Source organism: Micromesistius poutassou (genome assembly GCF_964030765.1).
Source record: "Micromesistius poutassou genome assembly, chromosome: 1".
Lineage (NCBI taxonomy): Eukaryota > Metazoa > Chordata > Actinopteri > Gadiformes > Gadidae > Micromesistius > Micromesistius poutassou.
Genome location: NC_140271.1, coordinates 9,311,692 through 9,327,034, shown reverse-complemented (window position 1 = coordinate 9,327,034; position 15,343 = coordinate 9,311,692). Strand labels below are relative to the sequence as shown.

At 42.3% G+C, this 15,343-nt stretch overlaps 2 protein-coding genes across 2 annotated transcripts in view; one reads left to right on the top strand and one right to left on the bottom strand.

The window, feature by feature from the left end:
• Positions 1-3,280: 3,280 nt before the first annotated feature.
• rpl19 (ribosomal protein L19) lies at positions 3,281-5,200 on the bottom strand. The gene is made up of 6 exons (XM_084488837.1): positions 5,170-5,200; positions 4,667-4,773; positions 4,364-4,486; positions 4,139-4,259; positions 3,737-3,847; positions 3,281-3,485 (listed from the first exon to the last, which is right to left on the bottom strand). Exons 1-6 carry the CDS (start codon positions 5,172-5,174, stop codon positions 3,362-3,364), a joined length of 591 nt encoding a protein of 196 aa, XP_084344963.1. The 5' UTR covers positions 5,175-5,200; the 3' UTR covers positions 3,281-3,361.
• A 1,773-nt stretch (positions 5,201-6,973) lies between these two features.
• cacnb1 (calcium channel, voltage-dependent, beta 1 subunit) overlaps positions 6,974-15,343 on the top strand; it is a gene marked incomplete at its 5' end in the record, with an annotated part of 28,261 nt that continues 19,891 nt past the window's right edge. Inside the window, 2 exons of the mRNA XM_084488550.1 lie at positions 6,974-6,982; positions 11,489-11,575. Of these exons, the coding sequence (XP_084344676.1) occupies positions 6,974-6,982; positions 11,489-11,575 (96 nt within the window). The remainder of the gene's footprint in view (positions 6,983-11,488; positions 11,576-15,343) is intronic.

Below are 15,343 nucleotides of genomic sequence, written 5' to 3'. Positions count from 1 at the left end.
GACCTTTGCAGCAAAAAACCCCGGTGAAAATCATGTTCAGTGAGGTTTGATTAATTAACAGGGTTGCCAACTTTGGGTTTTTGGCTGACGTGAGACTCTGTAAATCTTATAATGCTGTCATTATAACAGGGTCTGTGAATGGAATTGTTAAGGGGGGGGGGGGGGGGGGGTATGGGGTTGCGGACAGGCAGAGTTGTTGGGGAGGGGCTGGAAGACGCTCGTCAAAGACAACGTTTACAGCGGATCAACTGGGACGTTGTAGAGAGATGTCTTAAACTCCTCCCCTTTTGTCTTCCCCTTTTTGTGTATGATGTGGTCTGGTCTAGTCTAGTCAAGTCATCAACAGAAATTTAACAGGGTTTTTGTTTTTTTTGGCGTAACATTTGTTGTGTGTGCGTGAGAGCGTGAGATTGATGCTGAAAGCGTGAGTGTCACGCCAGATGTGTGAGAGTTGGCAACCCTGAATAATTAAATGCGCTGACAGTTCATTGCACCCATAGACATTATAAAGAGTAGACGCCGCATTGGCTGCTTGGACGCAAGAAATGCGGCTGCCATCTTGGAACGGTCATACTCCGAGTTGCATAGCAGCAGAAGACACAAGATGCCAGATCACTGCAGCATATTTCTGCTCAAATCGCCGATTTGAGCAGAAATATGCTACCATCGCAAACAGGGCCTGGGGGATTACTTTTCAGGAGGAGACACGTTTTGTCATCGACAACCAGACTTGTTGTCATTGGTTGTGTCTGTGTTTCACAAGTTAAGGCTGCACCACATTGCCAAACTCTCCTCTCTTGAACTGCAGAAAGGAAGCACGAGAAAGAAGCTCTGCAAAACAGTCCCCTTTCAGGGGTTTTAGCTCATACAACCACTTTTATGTGCATATATATATTGTTTATGTAGGCTATGTATATATTTATATATAGCCTAATCATATATTCATTGTTTCTTCAACGTATTAAAATAGCTGAATTTACTGCTCCTGTTTAGTGGTGGATTTCATGATTCGTTTGAATGAATCAGTTCGCGTCGGTCAGTTCGCCAAGAAGAGTCGTTCATTCGTTCGTTTGTTCGTTCGCATTTCCGGTAGCAGTGAATCATGATTCTCAGTCACTGAGTCGGTCAGACTCGGCTCCTCCCTCGTTCTCGTTCAAACGAATCGCAAATGTATGTTCGCGAATGCCGAGTCGTTCAGACTCGGCTCCTCCCTCGTTCTCGTTCAAACGAATCGCGAATGCACGTTCTCAGCCGAGTCGGTCAGACTCAGCTCCTCCCTCGTTCTCATTCTCAAACAAATTACGATCGTGCAATGGTGCAAACGGTTATCAATCAACACAACATTAACTAAGTTCATTTTAGCTGAGGAGTGCTTCATGTTCGGAATCGGGATGTTGTTGCCCGGCTGACTCTTGTGTGCTCGTGACTTCTCAGTCCTCGAGTCTTCACCGCTAAACACAGTCAGTGAACGAACGGTGACTCGCGAGTCAGCGCGACTCAGCGACTAGTGGGTGGAGCTGGCAGTCGAGTCTCGGAGAACGAACGAGATGAACGAGAGTGGCGAATCAGGTCGGTTCGTTAGTTTGAAAGAGTCGTTCGTTCGAACTGATTCGTTCGCGAACGAGCCACCACTACTCCTGTTTATGCTTCTCTATCATATTTATATGACGTCCCCGACGTTCCCGTTTTTGGCTGCCTGTCCCTGGCTAAAGAAAAAACTACAGAAAAAACGACCTGTCCACGTTTTGTTTTTGAAGACACATTAGGTTTTTCAATCAGATTGCTAGTTGGACTGGAAATGTCTTTTATATATCATATCAGAATATTCTATTACTGTTAAATAAAAATATATTAACACTATTAAAACACGCCAAACCATGTGTCCTGTATCATAGCTACATGTATGACCTTTTCAGCAAAACAACCAGCGTGATAATCAGTTCGGTATTCAGTGAGGTATGATTCATTAAAAGTGCTGAGTTCATTGCACCAGCCAAACGGATCACACTGAGTGGAGCCGTGGTGCGGTGTCTACTCTAATTTCTATGGGCCTACCGGCATCCGTCGTTGTGTAAATGTTATGGCTGTTCTAAAAAGCGATATTAAATCCGCCACACACACACCTTAGTGTTATACTATAGGCCTGTGTGTCCATGGGTAGGGTGTGTGGGGCGGCTTTCATATCGCTTATGATAACACTCACACCACGACGGTACTAAAAAATAACATAAAGTTGGCGTGTTTTTTTTTTTGTCAAGCACGGACTGGCACTTACAATAAAAATGGTGTGCAGTTATTCAATACATCGCTGCTCAGATGGAGCTTCACCACACACCGTGGCGTTATATTATAAAAGTTTCCTAAAAGCTCAACTTTTTCGCTGACACCACAGAGCTCCACATGTTTTGTCCACACAACCGCGCCGCCGGTGGCGCCCTTGACGTGTCGTGACGTCGCACGAGCTTTTCCGAGGAAAAGAGCGCCACCTGCATCCGCAGCAGAGTGGAACGTTGACAGTGTTTTTGGGAGAATGGACATAGGATTTTACCCCTCTTCCCTCTAAATTGCGGGATTATTTCCGAAACTGATCAAATTACATTTGTTTACTATGTTGACAATCATGAGACATTTATCTCAGAATTGAGATGGCATTCTGGGCAGCCCACTTCTAAATCATCCAGATCAGATGAGACGGTGATGGAAACTGGAGGAGGTAGTAGGAAAAGGGAAAAAGCAGAAGGGTTTTATTGGAGGTGTACTTTAAAACGGGAATAGAGAAGTGGCCTTCTAGCACAGGCAATTGCTGAAAAGGGGCCGATTTGAATATTTCCTTAACCCCATGCCCAACACTGTTCACGCGGTTATACATCCATATGCAATCATTGCAAATTTATAAATGTATTTGTCCATTTGTCTTGTTTTATCCAACCTTCCAATTGTTTATTTGTACTATCAGTTATGATCAATGACAAGTCTGTTAACTTTAACTTTTTCTTGTGTGGATTGAAAAGGCATCTCGTTTTACAAAATGTTGGAATGGCTCTGCCCAAACGCACGTACACCCACTCCAAACATTTCATGAAACATGACCTACTGCTTTGCATCATTGAACAGAAAATAAACTGAAAGCAGAACTGCCGTAATATTGTCGACTAGGTGGAATCTCTTCATAAGTCATACCTTGAAATTCAGGAATGACATCTAGCGCTTAAATGTGCTCATTACATCAAACCCATCGGTAGACTGTTGACTTAAAATGAAAATGACTGAAGTCAGGCAGTTTGTTTTAATATACAATTTTATTCCTTGAACTCGACAGATGGAGCAGTCAGCACAGGCAGAGCCAAATCGAGAAGCCCAATTACTTCTTGGTCTCCTCCTCCTTGGACAAGGTCTTGATGATTTCCTCTTTCTTGGCCGCAAGACGTTCCTCTCTGCGCTTGCGAGCCTCCTTGGTCTTGGAGCGGCGAGCCTCTGCTTGATCACTGTAACACGGGCAAGAGTTTATATTAATACATCAGCATTAATGATTTTCACAGCACCAAGAAATCCAAAAGAAACATCCTTTCATAGAAAGCATAACAATCTCATCCCAAGAGGATAATGCGTTGCACAACTATCCATGATTGAACCCTACGGTCTCAGGCCTTTACTATGATAAAGTCTAAAATGGTTAATTCCCTTAAGGCAGAAAATAATGTCCCTTAAAATAGATAAAGTTCAGGTCAAGACTTACGACAGGAGCTTCTTGCGGGCCTTGTCTGCCTTCAGCTTGTGGATGTGTTCCATGAGGATACGCTTGTTCTTGAACACGTTACCCTTGGCCTTAAGGTACAGGCTGTGGTACCTGGGACACCATGATTGGGAAGAAAAAGGGTTAGAATTAAAGTTCAAAATCATATGTAAAGCTACTGTAAATTTAACATTCACAATAGGATCTAATTACAATAAGCATCATGTTTAACAATGTATCAAAGTAATCCTAAAATAACTGGACCAAGACTAATTTCAGTTTAGGTTTAGACACATTCACCAATATATCGAATACTAAATGCTAGCAATGCAGTTGTATGCAACAAGTGAGCACAATATTTTTGGAAAGACAAATGGGGGTCATGTAATAACACAACAGACATACATGTGCCTGTCGATCTTCTTGGATTCCCTGTAGCGACGGAGAAGACGACGCAGAATCCTCATGCGGCGCATCCAGCACAACTTCTCTGGCATACGGGCATTGGCAGTACCCTTTCTCTTACCTAGAGAGGAGAAGGGCATTAGGTAGGCCACAAGCCACTGAAGCATCATCTACTCTTGGGTTCATCACACAGATAATAGCCAAATGGGCAATGAAATGACATACCATAGCCCATGTGTCTACCCTTGCGACGTGCAAGTGTGTTCTTGCGGCATCGGGCACGGGAATGGACAGTGACAGGCTTGCGGATGATGAGACCATCCTTAACCAGCTTCCTGATCTGCTGACCTGGACATTGAAAGTTGAATTCAGTTAGTTGGGCTAATGAAGCTAAAAATACTTATTGCCTTCAAATCAATAGCGGGTGGCTAGTGTCACGAAACACGGTATCCCTCAGCGAATACGGGCTGTCATGAAGAATGATTAGAAATGGAACGAATAGAAATCAAGAAAAATGTTTTAACTCACGGGAGTTGGCGTTGGCAATCTCATTGGTCTCGTTGGGGTCCAACCATACCTTCTTCTTGCCACAGCGCAGAACGCTGGAGGCAAGCCTCTTCTGGAGCCTGAGCATGCTGGACGACAAAGTACGGCGTTAGGCCTGCTAATCTAATACAACCCAATCTGCCCGTCTAAGGCACAGATCACTTAGAAAAATAAAGAGCGATTTCAATATAATTTACGACAATCGTTGCGTATAGAACGAGAAGAGCCGGTCTTTTCTTTTAAATGAGTTTTTCTGTACGCTAAAGCATAATGCTAGCTTAGTTAACAACATGGCCTCAGTCAGAAACATCGTGTCTCAATGTACCCGCTGAATACACTGGATTACGATATTAAGGCGTGCAAGCTGATATTAATTTTAACAAAGTAACAATGCATCATGTCTTAATGGTACGTTTAATCAGAATAATACGATTATTTCAGCATTTAAAGTATATATTTCAATATCTGAGCGACGGGACTCCTACCTCATGGCTGCTACTTCAATAGGAAAAGGAAGGCTGGAGAGACCGCACGGAACCTACCATTATACGAAGAATCCATCGGCGATAACGAATCATCTTAATACTAGCCAAACGTTTCAATGACCTTATTGATAGCAGAATTCTGTTTAAGATATATATATTTGATTTTAAGAAATATTTTTGATACGAAAACATGATATTGAAAGAAAATCTATACATGTTACTCTAAAATATTTAGCCCGCGACATCCCCATTGGAAATTAATGGTACAGTCCAAACGGAATGAAATGCATTGTGGGTCGAAAGATATACTGTGAGATGTACTGGGATTTTACCACACGGGGGCGGTATTGAGAACTGATCGCCCCATAGCTCAGACGGCACTATATTTTCTGCCACATGAGCAACCTATATGGTATGTCGGCATATTATATATAAGGGGGATGTTTTGTTGACTGTTATGTGGCGTGGCGCAATTGGCCAAATAGCAACACTTTAAACTAACAACAAAATATAATAAACTGCTGTTAGCTTCTTAGCTGCTGTTATATACGTATTCCAAATTATTTATTTAGTGTTGATTGATGGATATGATATTAATTAATAGGCTATACTATTTATATTCATATAAATCCCAGACAGGGAATAAGGGTCCTTTTGCATTACTATTCTTCATATGATTTACTATAGGCCTATGTCATATGACCTACAGAAGGTATGGTCCTACATTCATTTCGTGAATTTCGTCCTGCATTCATTTCCAGCGGAGTTTTGCAATTTGATTTCAATTTGAATACGTTCACAATCTGAGCATCGGAAAAACTATATCGGCCAGACTCAATGAGTAGACATAGGCCTATTGTGAACATTGCAAATGCTTCTTCTTTCTTCCTTTCCTTACATTATATCAGTGGCTAGTGATTGTGATCTACACAATATAATTTCACCTTAAACATTAACAATGATTGGTAAATATGCTACCGATTGAAATTGTACTTCCCTTCACTGTCCCAGATTTAGTGAAATGCATGTATCCAAAATTTCTTACAAGAAAATAGCAATTAAACAAAACACAAGCTTGCTGAACTATTAAACGGAATGGTTTAACAAACGTAAACAAGACGTGCAGTTTAATCGGCCCTATTGGGTTGAAAATACATGCCAACTCCATCAGTGTCAAAAGGCCTTCATCTGTTTTCTCTCATCAATCGATAAGTGAGGTTGGGCTGTGCAGAACGGGGCGTGGACCCGGGCAGCTGGAGTCTGTGGCGCGCAGAGGATTAGAGGATCGCCTACTCACTGGGAAGACCTGCCGCTCGCGCTCCTCTACGATAGGCTGGAATAAGGCAAAGCAGCTGTTGCGGTTATTGTGGTCTCGTCGAGAAGAAATATTTATTGGAAGAGCTTCCGTTCCTCTTCGCCGATAATGACTTTGTTGACAACGTTATAAATCTAGGAAAAATAGAAAATAGTATTTTTTTTTAAAATAAATAAAATCAATGGTACAGAATAGTAGTAGGCCTATGTCCAGGACGCCTTCGACCTCAACCCAGGAGATCCAAATGGACATGTTCGAACCTCATCCCCACGCACAGGTAAGGAGAATTGGCGAAAATACTGTGTCGAAATGGACGGGGGACAAAACTAGATAGGAAAATAGAACAACACCCATCCACGAACCGAAGAAATCACGATATGATTACAGCTACAGTACAGCGGATACTTTCCGAGATTAACAGGTTGTTTCGCAACAAGTGATTCGTCTTCCCGTTTTTTTTTCTCCCACCGATACAATTCGGAATGCGATATGATCCAGGTAATGCTTTGCAGCCTTCTGTTCAGAAGACATAGCCTACGTTTTTCTTGATGATTTTTGAAAAGAAAGAAAATATATTTTGGAAAATGTCAACCGTAGCCTACTCATAGTGTCGTATTGACATAGACGCTAGGATGTATTCTCCCGTCCATCGCAGACTGGTTGACTCCATCACTAAATTCCTTATTTTACCTCTTGTTTAATAAATCTATTTGGTAATCCCACTATGTTGACATAGCCTTAGCCTGGTGTAAAGGATATTAAGTCTTCCTGCTCCAATAGGGAACCACGCCTCGGTGTAACTGAAACCTCAACAATTTAGCCACTTCCAATTGTAATAGGCATCAATCATTAGTCTATCACATATTACTATGATGACATTATCAACATTGATCTCCCATTTATTCTAATTCTAGTTGTTTTATTTCGTATTGGATTCCTCTGATTAGCTCTGACAGTAGTTATTTCTTCACAATGGTAAAGTGGTTAAGTGTGTCACAAAGTAGTACTAGTCTCGTACATATCAGAACAGTTTAAGTCTAAGGGCATAACACCAATAATGAAATGATGGTCCTCCAAAGCAAAGCGAAGTGGGTCCTGCTGTAGTTTAACTGGTAGAGCCTGGCATTGACAGTGCCTGGGTTAGGGGTTCAATCCCCCTCTGAGTCCACCCATGCTAAGAATCCATGCATTTGGCGCTGTCAGACACTTTGGACGAAAGCATTCGCCAAACTAGGATATGTATTTTACCACACATAAGCCATGGGGATTTAAATGGGAGGAGAACTCAGAGAACGACCAACGCAGAAACACACCGACGCTAAACTCCTCAGCACTCCAGCATTGTGCCTTCTGCCCACAGACTCGAGCACACTGAACACTAAACCCAAGCGCCCAAAGCCATGCCAAGTGCATCCTACCCACTCTTCCCTCTCTTCCTCTCTCTCTCTCTCTCTCTCTCTCTCTCTCTCTCTCTCTCTCTCTCTCTCTCTCTCTCTCTCTCTCTCTCTCTCTCTCTCCTTTTTTTGCCCACTCCTACTCGTCACTTCTCTCTCTCCTCACAGCAGGTCTCCTCTTTACTACGCACACACCCCCTCCTTTTCATCTCCACCATCCCACTAGCTCCTCTCCGTTTTTAGCAGTCAGATATTTTCGCACTCATGTGAGACTGAGGTGAGAGACAGATGCCCCCCCCCCCCCTTCCCGCCCCCCTTCTATGTGTGTCATGCAGCAACACTCTGATCAATTAGACATAAAGTTCATGCAGACCTGCAGAGAGAGAGTCATACTGGCATACGTATTTATATCTCAGCTGTGCAGGAGACAGGGAAAATGTGAAAAACAGGCATTTCAATGACCTGGCCCCTTCATCGCAGGTCAGCAGCAGTCTGAGGTAACACAAAAACACACAGCATAGGGCAAAAGACTCTTAGAACTGTTACAATCACAGACGCTTTTATCCAATGCAACATGAAGTGAATATAGATACAGATCATTATGGGGCAAGGTAGGTGCTAGGGGTTAGAAAGGGTTGCCTGACGGAGAGGCTGGGACACAGCATGTAACAACCTTGTCAAGAACCACCTACTTGTCCAGAAGAGGTGTTAAGTGACCACAGGTGCAAATTAGCTGTTTAGCTAACCCTGGTATAGAACCTGTTCTATACATGGTCCCTGTTAACAAAAGTACGCCCCGACAAATCACGGGCTGTTTGATTTCCCAGTAGAGACATCAGCCGTGTTTGGGCGGTCATGCTGTTAGTTAGTTGTTAGTCAACTTATGACTTATTACTGCAATAACTTATGTTAATTAAAAGTTAATCATGGTATGTTATTGTACCTTGTTACAGACAAGTCACATGGTAATGTAGGGATAGAAGGGGTACCGATGCAGCAGTAAAACCATCAGTTGAAACCAAGCCATACTTGATTTCCAATGAACTAATACTATTTGTCTTTGTATTTAGCATCCTTATTGGTAGCCTCGGTTACAGACCACCCTGATGTTCACGTTTGCGTTTCACAATGACAGTCAGTCATTCATATCAGTCTGGCATTGGGTGGGCAGCAATTTACCCACTATGGCCATGGCCTTACATTAAAACAATTATCATAGTGAGGCTTGTGCTCTCTTGCTGATGGTTTCACAAGGCTAGCATAGTATAGTATAGTAAAATAATATAAATAAATGCAACAACTCTCTCTCTCTCTCTCTCTCTCTCTCTCTCTCTCTCTCTCTCTCTCTCTCTCTCTCTCTCTCTCTCTCTCTCTCTCTCTCTCTCTCTCTCTCTCTCTCTCTCTCTCTCTCTCTCTCCCTCTCCCTCTGCTAAACACAACCTCACTTTAATTATCTACTTAGCCATGGGGCTTGTTTACCGACAGGAAGCCAGCCCATCCTACTTCCTCTGCCATTTCCCTGCCCCTTCCCTGTTGGGAACGCTCTCTCATCACAGACCTAACATGAAAGCAAAACATGATTATGGGACATATATATTTGAGCTTAAGATGTTCAGTGTCATGCACTCATAAGTGGACGGCAAAATGAATCCTTACAGTTCAAATCAGGAAGAGCTTTATTGCCAGATAACCCTTGTATACCTGCCATTAAAGCTCTTACATCATACTTTGTCCTTAAAAAGAAAGGTGAAGAAACACCTGCATTTCTGCACCTCCCTTCCGCTATACACACATCTATTAATAAAATCTATTCATAGCAATGATGAATTATTAATGTGAATAAGCATTATTACCATTTTAATTATAGATGCGGTGGGTTAGACGGGTTAAGGCTTACTTAGCAGGTGATGCAAACATGCGATCAATAATGAAAACCATGATACAAGATGCCATTCAAAGAGGAGAAAGGGAGAAAGACAGGTTTACAAGCTGGGGCAACGGATTTCCCCCACTGATCAGAGAATAGTTAAAAGATATGCAGTTGCTTTGGTAGGCCTTACGTTTTGCGGTTCATTTGGTTTATCATTTGATGTTGGTTAGTAAGAGTAGTGTGAGTATGAAAGTAACAGCAAGTACCAACAAACAGTGGTCCGGACAAGTACATTGCTGTAGGCGTTTTCTTATTTGATTATTTATTTTCTTGTGTGCCTTTGCAGACACAAGCTCCATAAACCCAATACAGAGAGCCAATCACATATCTGCAGCTACTCAGTAATATATATATATATATATATATATATATATATATATATATATATATATATATAGACAGATTTTTGCATCTTCAAAGTTGTTTAAGCTTCTGGATAGCATAGGGAGTGTGCATCTTAAAAACAAACTGTTTGTTTTGGACCAAACAGCAATGGTTCTGTCAAAGCTCAGCTTGGTGATGGCATAATCCTTAAGGGCAGAGTCCTCATCCACACTAATGATCTTTAAGGCTTTTTTCGTGATGAGATTTTGGTGCTGAGTGGTTTGTGAGGTGTTCATTGAGTCTTGGCTCTGCCTAGACCATCCTGATCACGTGACCTCACATTCTGTTTTGCTACAAGGATCAGTCTCAACCTCTAGCCACCCATGTCGATTTCCAGAAATTACAATGTAATCGGGACCATTCAGAGTCTGTGTCTTAGTTGATGACCTAAAATACAGGCCGCCCCTGGAAAAACAGTAATGGAAGCAATGAGTGATAACGTTAACATTAGTCAAGTAAACACAGCCATATGTGCAGTTATTGCAGAAATAGTCTCAATAGCAGACTATTAAACAAGAGGGTATGCACTGGCAGAGTTTCTCGGTGGAAAATATGCTTTCGTCTTTATCCTGTGTATCCAATGAACAGTGCACCTTGATGGCGTCACATGTTTGGTTACACTGATGGTCTGAAGAAGTTTGTCTGTCAAGGCAAGTATTCACGCCCACTGAAATCTCTCCAGGCTATCGGCCTCTAGGATTAAGCATTATTGTTCTAATATCTGAAACATTGACCATAAAAGTGTATCAGTGCATCAGTGCATAGTGGTGCATGAAAATGACTGGCACAAAGTAGATTAGCAATTTTAGCCCTCATAGCATGTTTGTAGCACTTTGTTTTACTAGGGAAACAGATGTGCTCCAGAAGTCACCAAGTCCCCTTGGTGACTCACAGGAGGCACACAGGAGGCGCTATCAGCCCAGCCTTCTGATTGCCACCCAATGTGATTAGTCTGCATCGGGTCGTCATGGGGACGCAGATGGGGTGGGCTCATAATGCAATGTGCGCCCTCTGTCCATTACTGATTGGTCATTTGCCAGGGGGTCTGCCAATTTGATTAAAGCCTGTTCAAGCCTATGGCAGAACATGAATAATGACAACTAATGAACTGCTCCACTGAGACACATGGGAATTAGACCGCACCCCCCCCCCCCCCCCCCGTTTACATCCAGCTTCCCTGTATCCGTCTCCAATGTCACATTGTTTTCTTCCCAGGCTTTGATTTTTAGAAGTGAAAAGTAAAATGAAAAATTGTGTTTTGACATATTTGTGTTTGTGTGTTTTCTCTGCTTTCAGGGCAAATATGCCAAGAGGAAGAGTCGTTTTAAGCGCTCAGACGGAAGCACATCCTCGGACACTACCTCCAACAGCTTTGTTCGACAGGTAAGGTTTCACATGGAGCACCTGATGTGGCACGATCGGCCACTGTCTCACACCAAGTGACTGGAACGCACTGGTCAGACACACACTGGTATGAATCACAATGAAACACACTAAAACACTGGTCTGAAACACACTGGTCTGAAATGCACTGGTCTGAAACGCACTGGTCTGATACGCACTGGTCTGATACGCACTGGTCTGAAACGCACTGGTCTGGACCTCACTGGTCTGAAACACACTAGTCTGATACGCACTGGTCTGATACGCACTGGTCTGGAACGCACTGGTCTGATACGCACTGGTCTGATACGCACTGGTCTGGAACGCACTGGTCTGGAACGCACTGGTCTGATACGCACTGGTCTGGAACGCACTGGTCTGATACGCACTGGTCTGATACGCACTGGTCTGAAACGCACTGGTCTGATACACACACCCCACTCTAATTTGCACTGAGACACAGAGGAACAGCAAGTGGTTAGAACCGATTTGCAACAGACGCAGACATTTAGTAACGTCTAACGTCGATGAGCTGTGCTGCCCATTGCCTAGCGCCCAAGGTTGACCATATTTTAACTTAAATGCGTGGTGAAAAAACGCCAGAAAAACTGTCTCCAGTGTTTTTGACTTATTAAACCATTTGGAAAGAGAAATGAAAAAGATACATTCAGGGGAAAAACAATTTGTAGATACAAAATATTGACATTCACAAATTGTGTGCGTTGTTGTAATTGCTTATGTAGACTTATCATGGCCACCCTAGAACAGACCTAATCTATGAATCCGGGTTAATTCAGAAATATATGAGGGATTCAAAAAATGTCTTTGCTTCCTTGAGTCAACCTACGGGGGAAACTCTTAACCACGTGAGCCCTACTCAACAGTGTCAAAGTTTACTTAAAGGATCTCCTAGGCGTATTTGGAATACAGATTTTCACGTTATATTTGTGGACACAATATTTTCCTAGAAAACAAAGAACATTTATTTTAGTAGCAGTATATAAAAAGATCTTGTGTATGAAAAGATGACACACTTGGAAACGCCTCACAGTTCACTTCTGATCCGGACCAAAGCGATGCTTTGTCACAGCCAAACAGGTCCACCTTTTCATTTGGACCTCTTCAACCCTGAGAAGAAATGGTTTGACCTGCCACGGAATGACATTTACTGCCCCCCCCCCCATCAGAGTCACAACATAGAGAAAAAAATAAACATAGCGTCTCTGCTATACACGAACAGAGGGAGTTGAACTCTAAAGGTTAGCATGCACATACTCCCCTTGCGCCAAAGCTACCTGTTGTCTTCAAACCCAGTCTGCTCTCTTTAGACCAGCGCCATTGGGAGGACAGGTTGTGTCTAGGATAAGATAGGATAACAGTCATTTTGTCTATAACTATGTATCAATTACATTTTTTAAATGTTTTTTGATGTTACATTTTGTCTTTACTGTAATATCTTCCCATAACATATACCAAATTAGTTCTCTTATATGTTGATTTGTTGTTTCCATTGGCAATCACAAAGATCTTAGTTTGCCTTCTTTTTGGCAGCACCTATGTTGCTAAAAACCAGTAGGCCGCTACACACACAAGTGAGAAGACACGCGCTCTTCAACACACAAGTTGAAGAGCGCATCCTTTGCGATACCTCCCCCAAACTGTGTACACTGGCCAATTTAGAACACAAAGGAAACAAGGTGCAGCTCCACCTCTGGCAGATGTTGGTTTCCGGCCAAGGCTTGGTGCTGTCTCTCCCCAGAAGTTCTGCTGTCACAAGATCAATAGATCAAAGATCAGTTGATGAGTTTTTTTGGGTGTCATATTGATTGTTAAATGGTTTTATTGTCTTATTATAAAGACAGTCATAGGTGGAGCTCAGTTAATGGAGAACCGGGCAAGACAGTTTTGTTCACCGGTAGTGAACTGAGTAGGAGGTCAGAGAATAGAACCAAAGCTTATTTTAGCTCAATTAAGTTTAATCAAACACTCTGCATCAGACTTTGGGATCCAACTGTGTAGCACATATAAGAACAAAGAACTGAAGGAGATGCGCTTCCACATGAGATAACCTCATATAAACGGTCCGCTGCGTGTGATCGGGCAGTTCAGGCGGTGAGGTCATCATGTCTGACGTGTTCAGGAATAGCTTTTCTGATGGCTCACAAATTGTTTCCTAGAGGTGGAAATTTAGTTTGATAGCTGGGAGTTATTTGAATGTTAATGCATCTGGGCAGTCAAGCCACATACTGTACATCAACTCAGCTTCTCTCTGATGGCAGCTGGCTGAAATGCAGAGATAACCTGCATTTAAAGATGATCATCAGTTGCAACTCAGTGAGCCCTTTTTCTGTAACTTATGCAATTTGGATCCAAGGTACCCATTGACCAGTCACTATATGCAATGCTGATGTTCATCCTTCTAATGACAAATACGACTTAAACTACAGCTAGAGTTCAGATGTACTGTGGTTGAAGGGGGATATATATTTATATTTATATTTCACACCTACCTGGGCTTTTGTGTGCACCCATTTAGGTTTCTTGTTAAACTAGTTTGATATTTGATTACCGTAAGGAACCCTCCCCATACAATAGAAGACCTATAAACCTCAAACTCCACATTAGACTCACAATATTGTCCTGTTAATGTATGTGTCACCCTTTATTTTTTAACAAGTTATTTCATTATGTTAATAGTAACGCTGTACGAAGAAGAAGAATACAACTTAAACTGTGCTACTATGTGGACTAACTAGGTGTTTGTTTCTAACCTAAGACATTTCCAATGAGATCACTTATTAAAAACTTTAAAAAATAAAATAAAATAAACATGGTCAGAGAGAAGTTTGTGCTCTCTTTGCTCTGCCGGATCGGGTTGACAAAAACATATTGAAGATGGAGAAAAGCTTTTGTGTAGATTTGGGTTCATCTTCTAACTTTATTCACTCTCAAAGATTTAATTGCTAAACTTCCTTGTGTACGGCTTTTATTTTTTAATCCTGCAGAATGCGGTGCCCCTTGTTCATTAACCTAAACTCCATCCCCCGAGCACTGGTCCTAGCTTGGCCAGCTTTTCACTGTGTGTCTATGTGCTGCTCCATGGCTTCTGCTCATCCAAACTTGTAGTTGGGAGAAACGCTGAGATGATTAATGACAGGTGCTTTCTCGGGTAGGAAGGAATATTATGGCTTTTTGTCCTTCCAATGCAGTGGAAGAAAGGGTGATTTTCAACCCCTTTGGGGACTTACATAATGCTCATACTGTATGAATATACATGCTCCCACACACATAACACACACGCACATACACATTTAATCACGTATACACACACACACACACACACACACACACACACACACACACACACACAAACACACAAATGTACGCATACTGTGTAACACAGAACACAACATTTAATAATATGTACAATGGATACATTTGAGGGCACAATACGACAGTATTTATAATGCATCACATTGTCCATAGTGCTGATACTTGCTAATACTCTTGTGCAGCTAAAAGCAGAGCTCTGTATAGGCTTTAGTCTCACACACACCTACGCAAGCACACACTCAAACACATAGAAATCCACAATCAACCAACAGCGAAGCTGGTACACTGGGCCCGGTTTCCATAGCAACCGGGCTACTGAATCTCCCTCGATGTGCAGGCACTGCACCCTGGGTGGGTGGAAGTAACTCAGATAAAGAGAAAGGGATGGGTTTGCCTGTGTGTGTGTGTGTGTGTGTGTGTGTGTGTGTGTGTGTG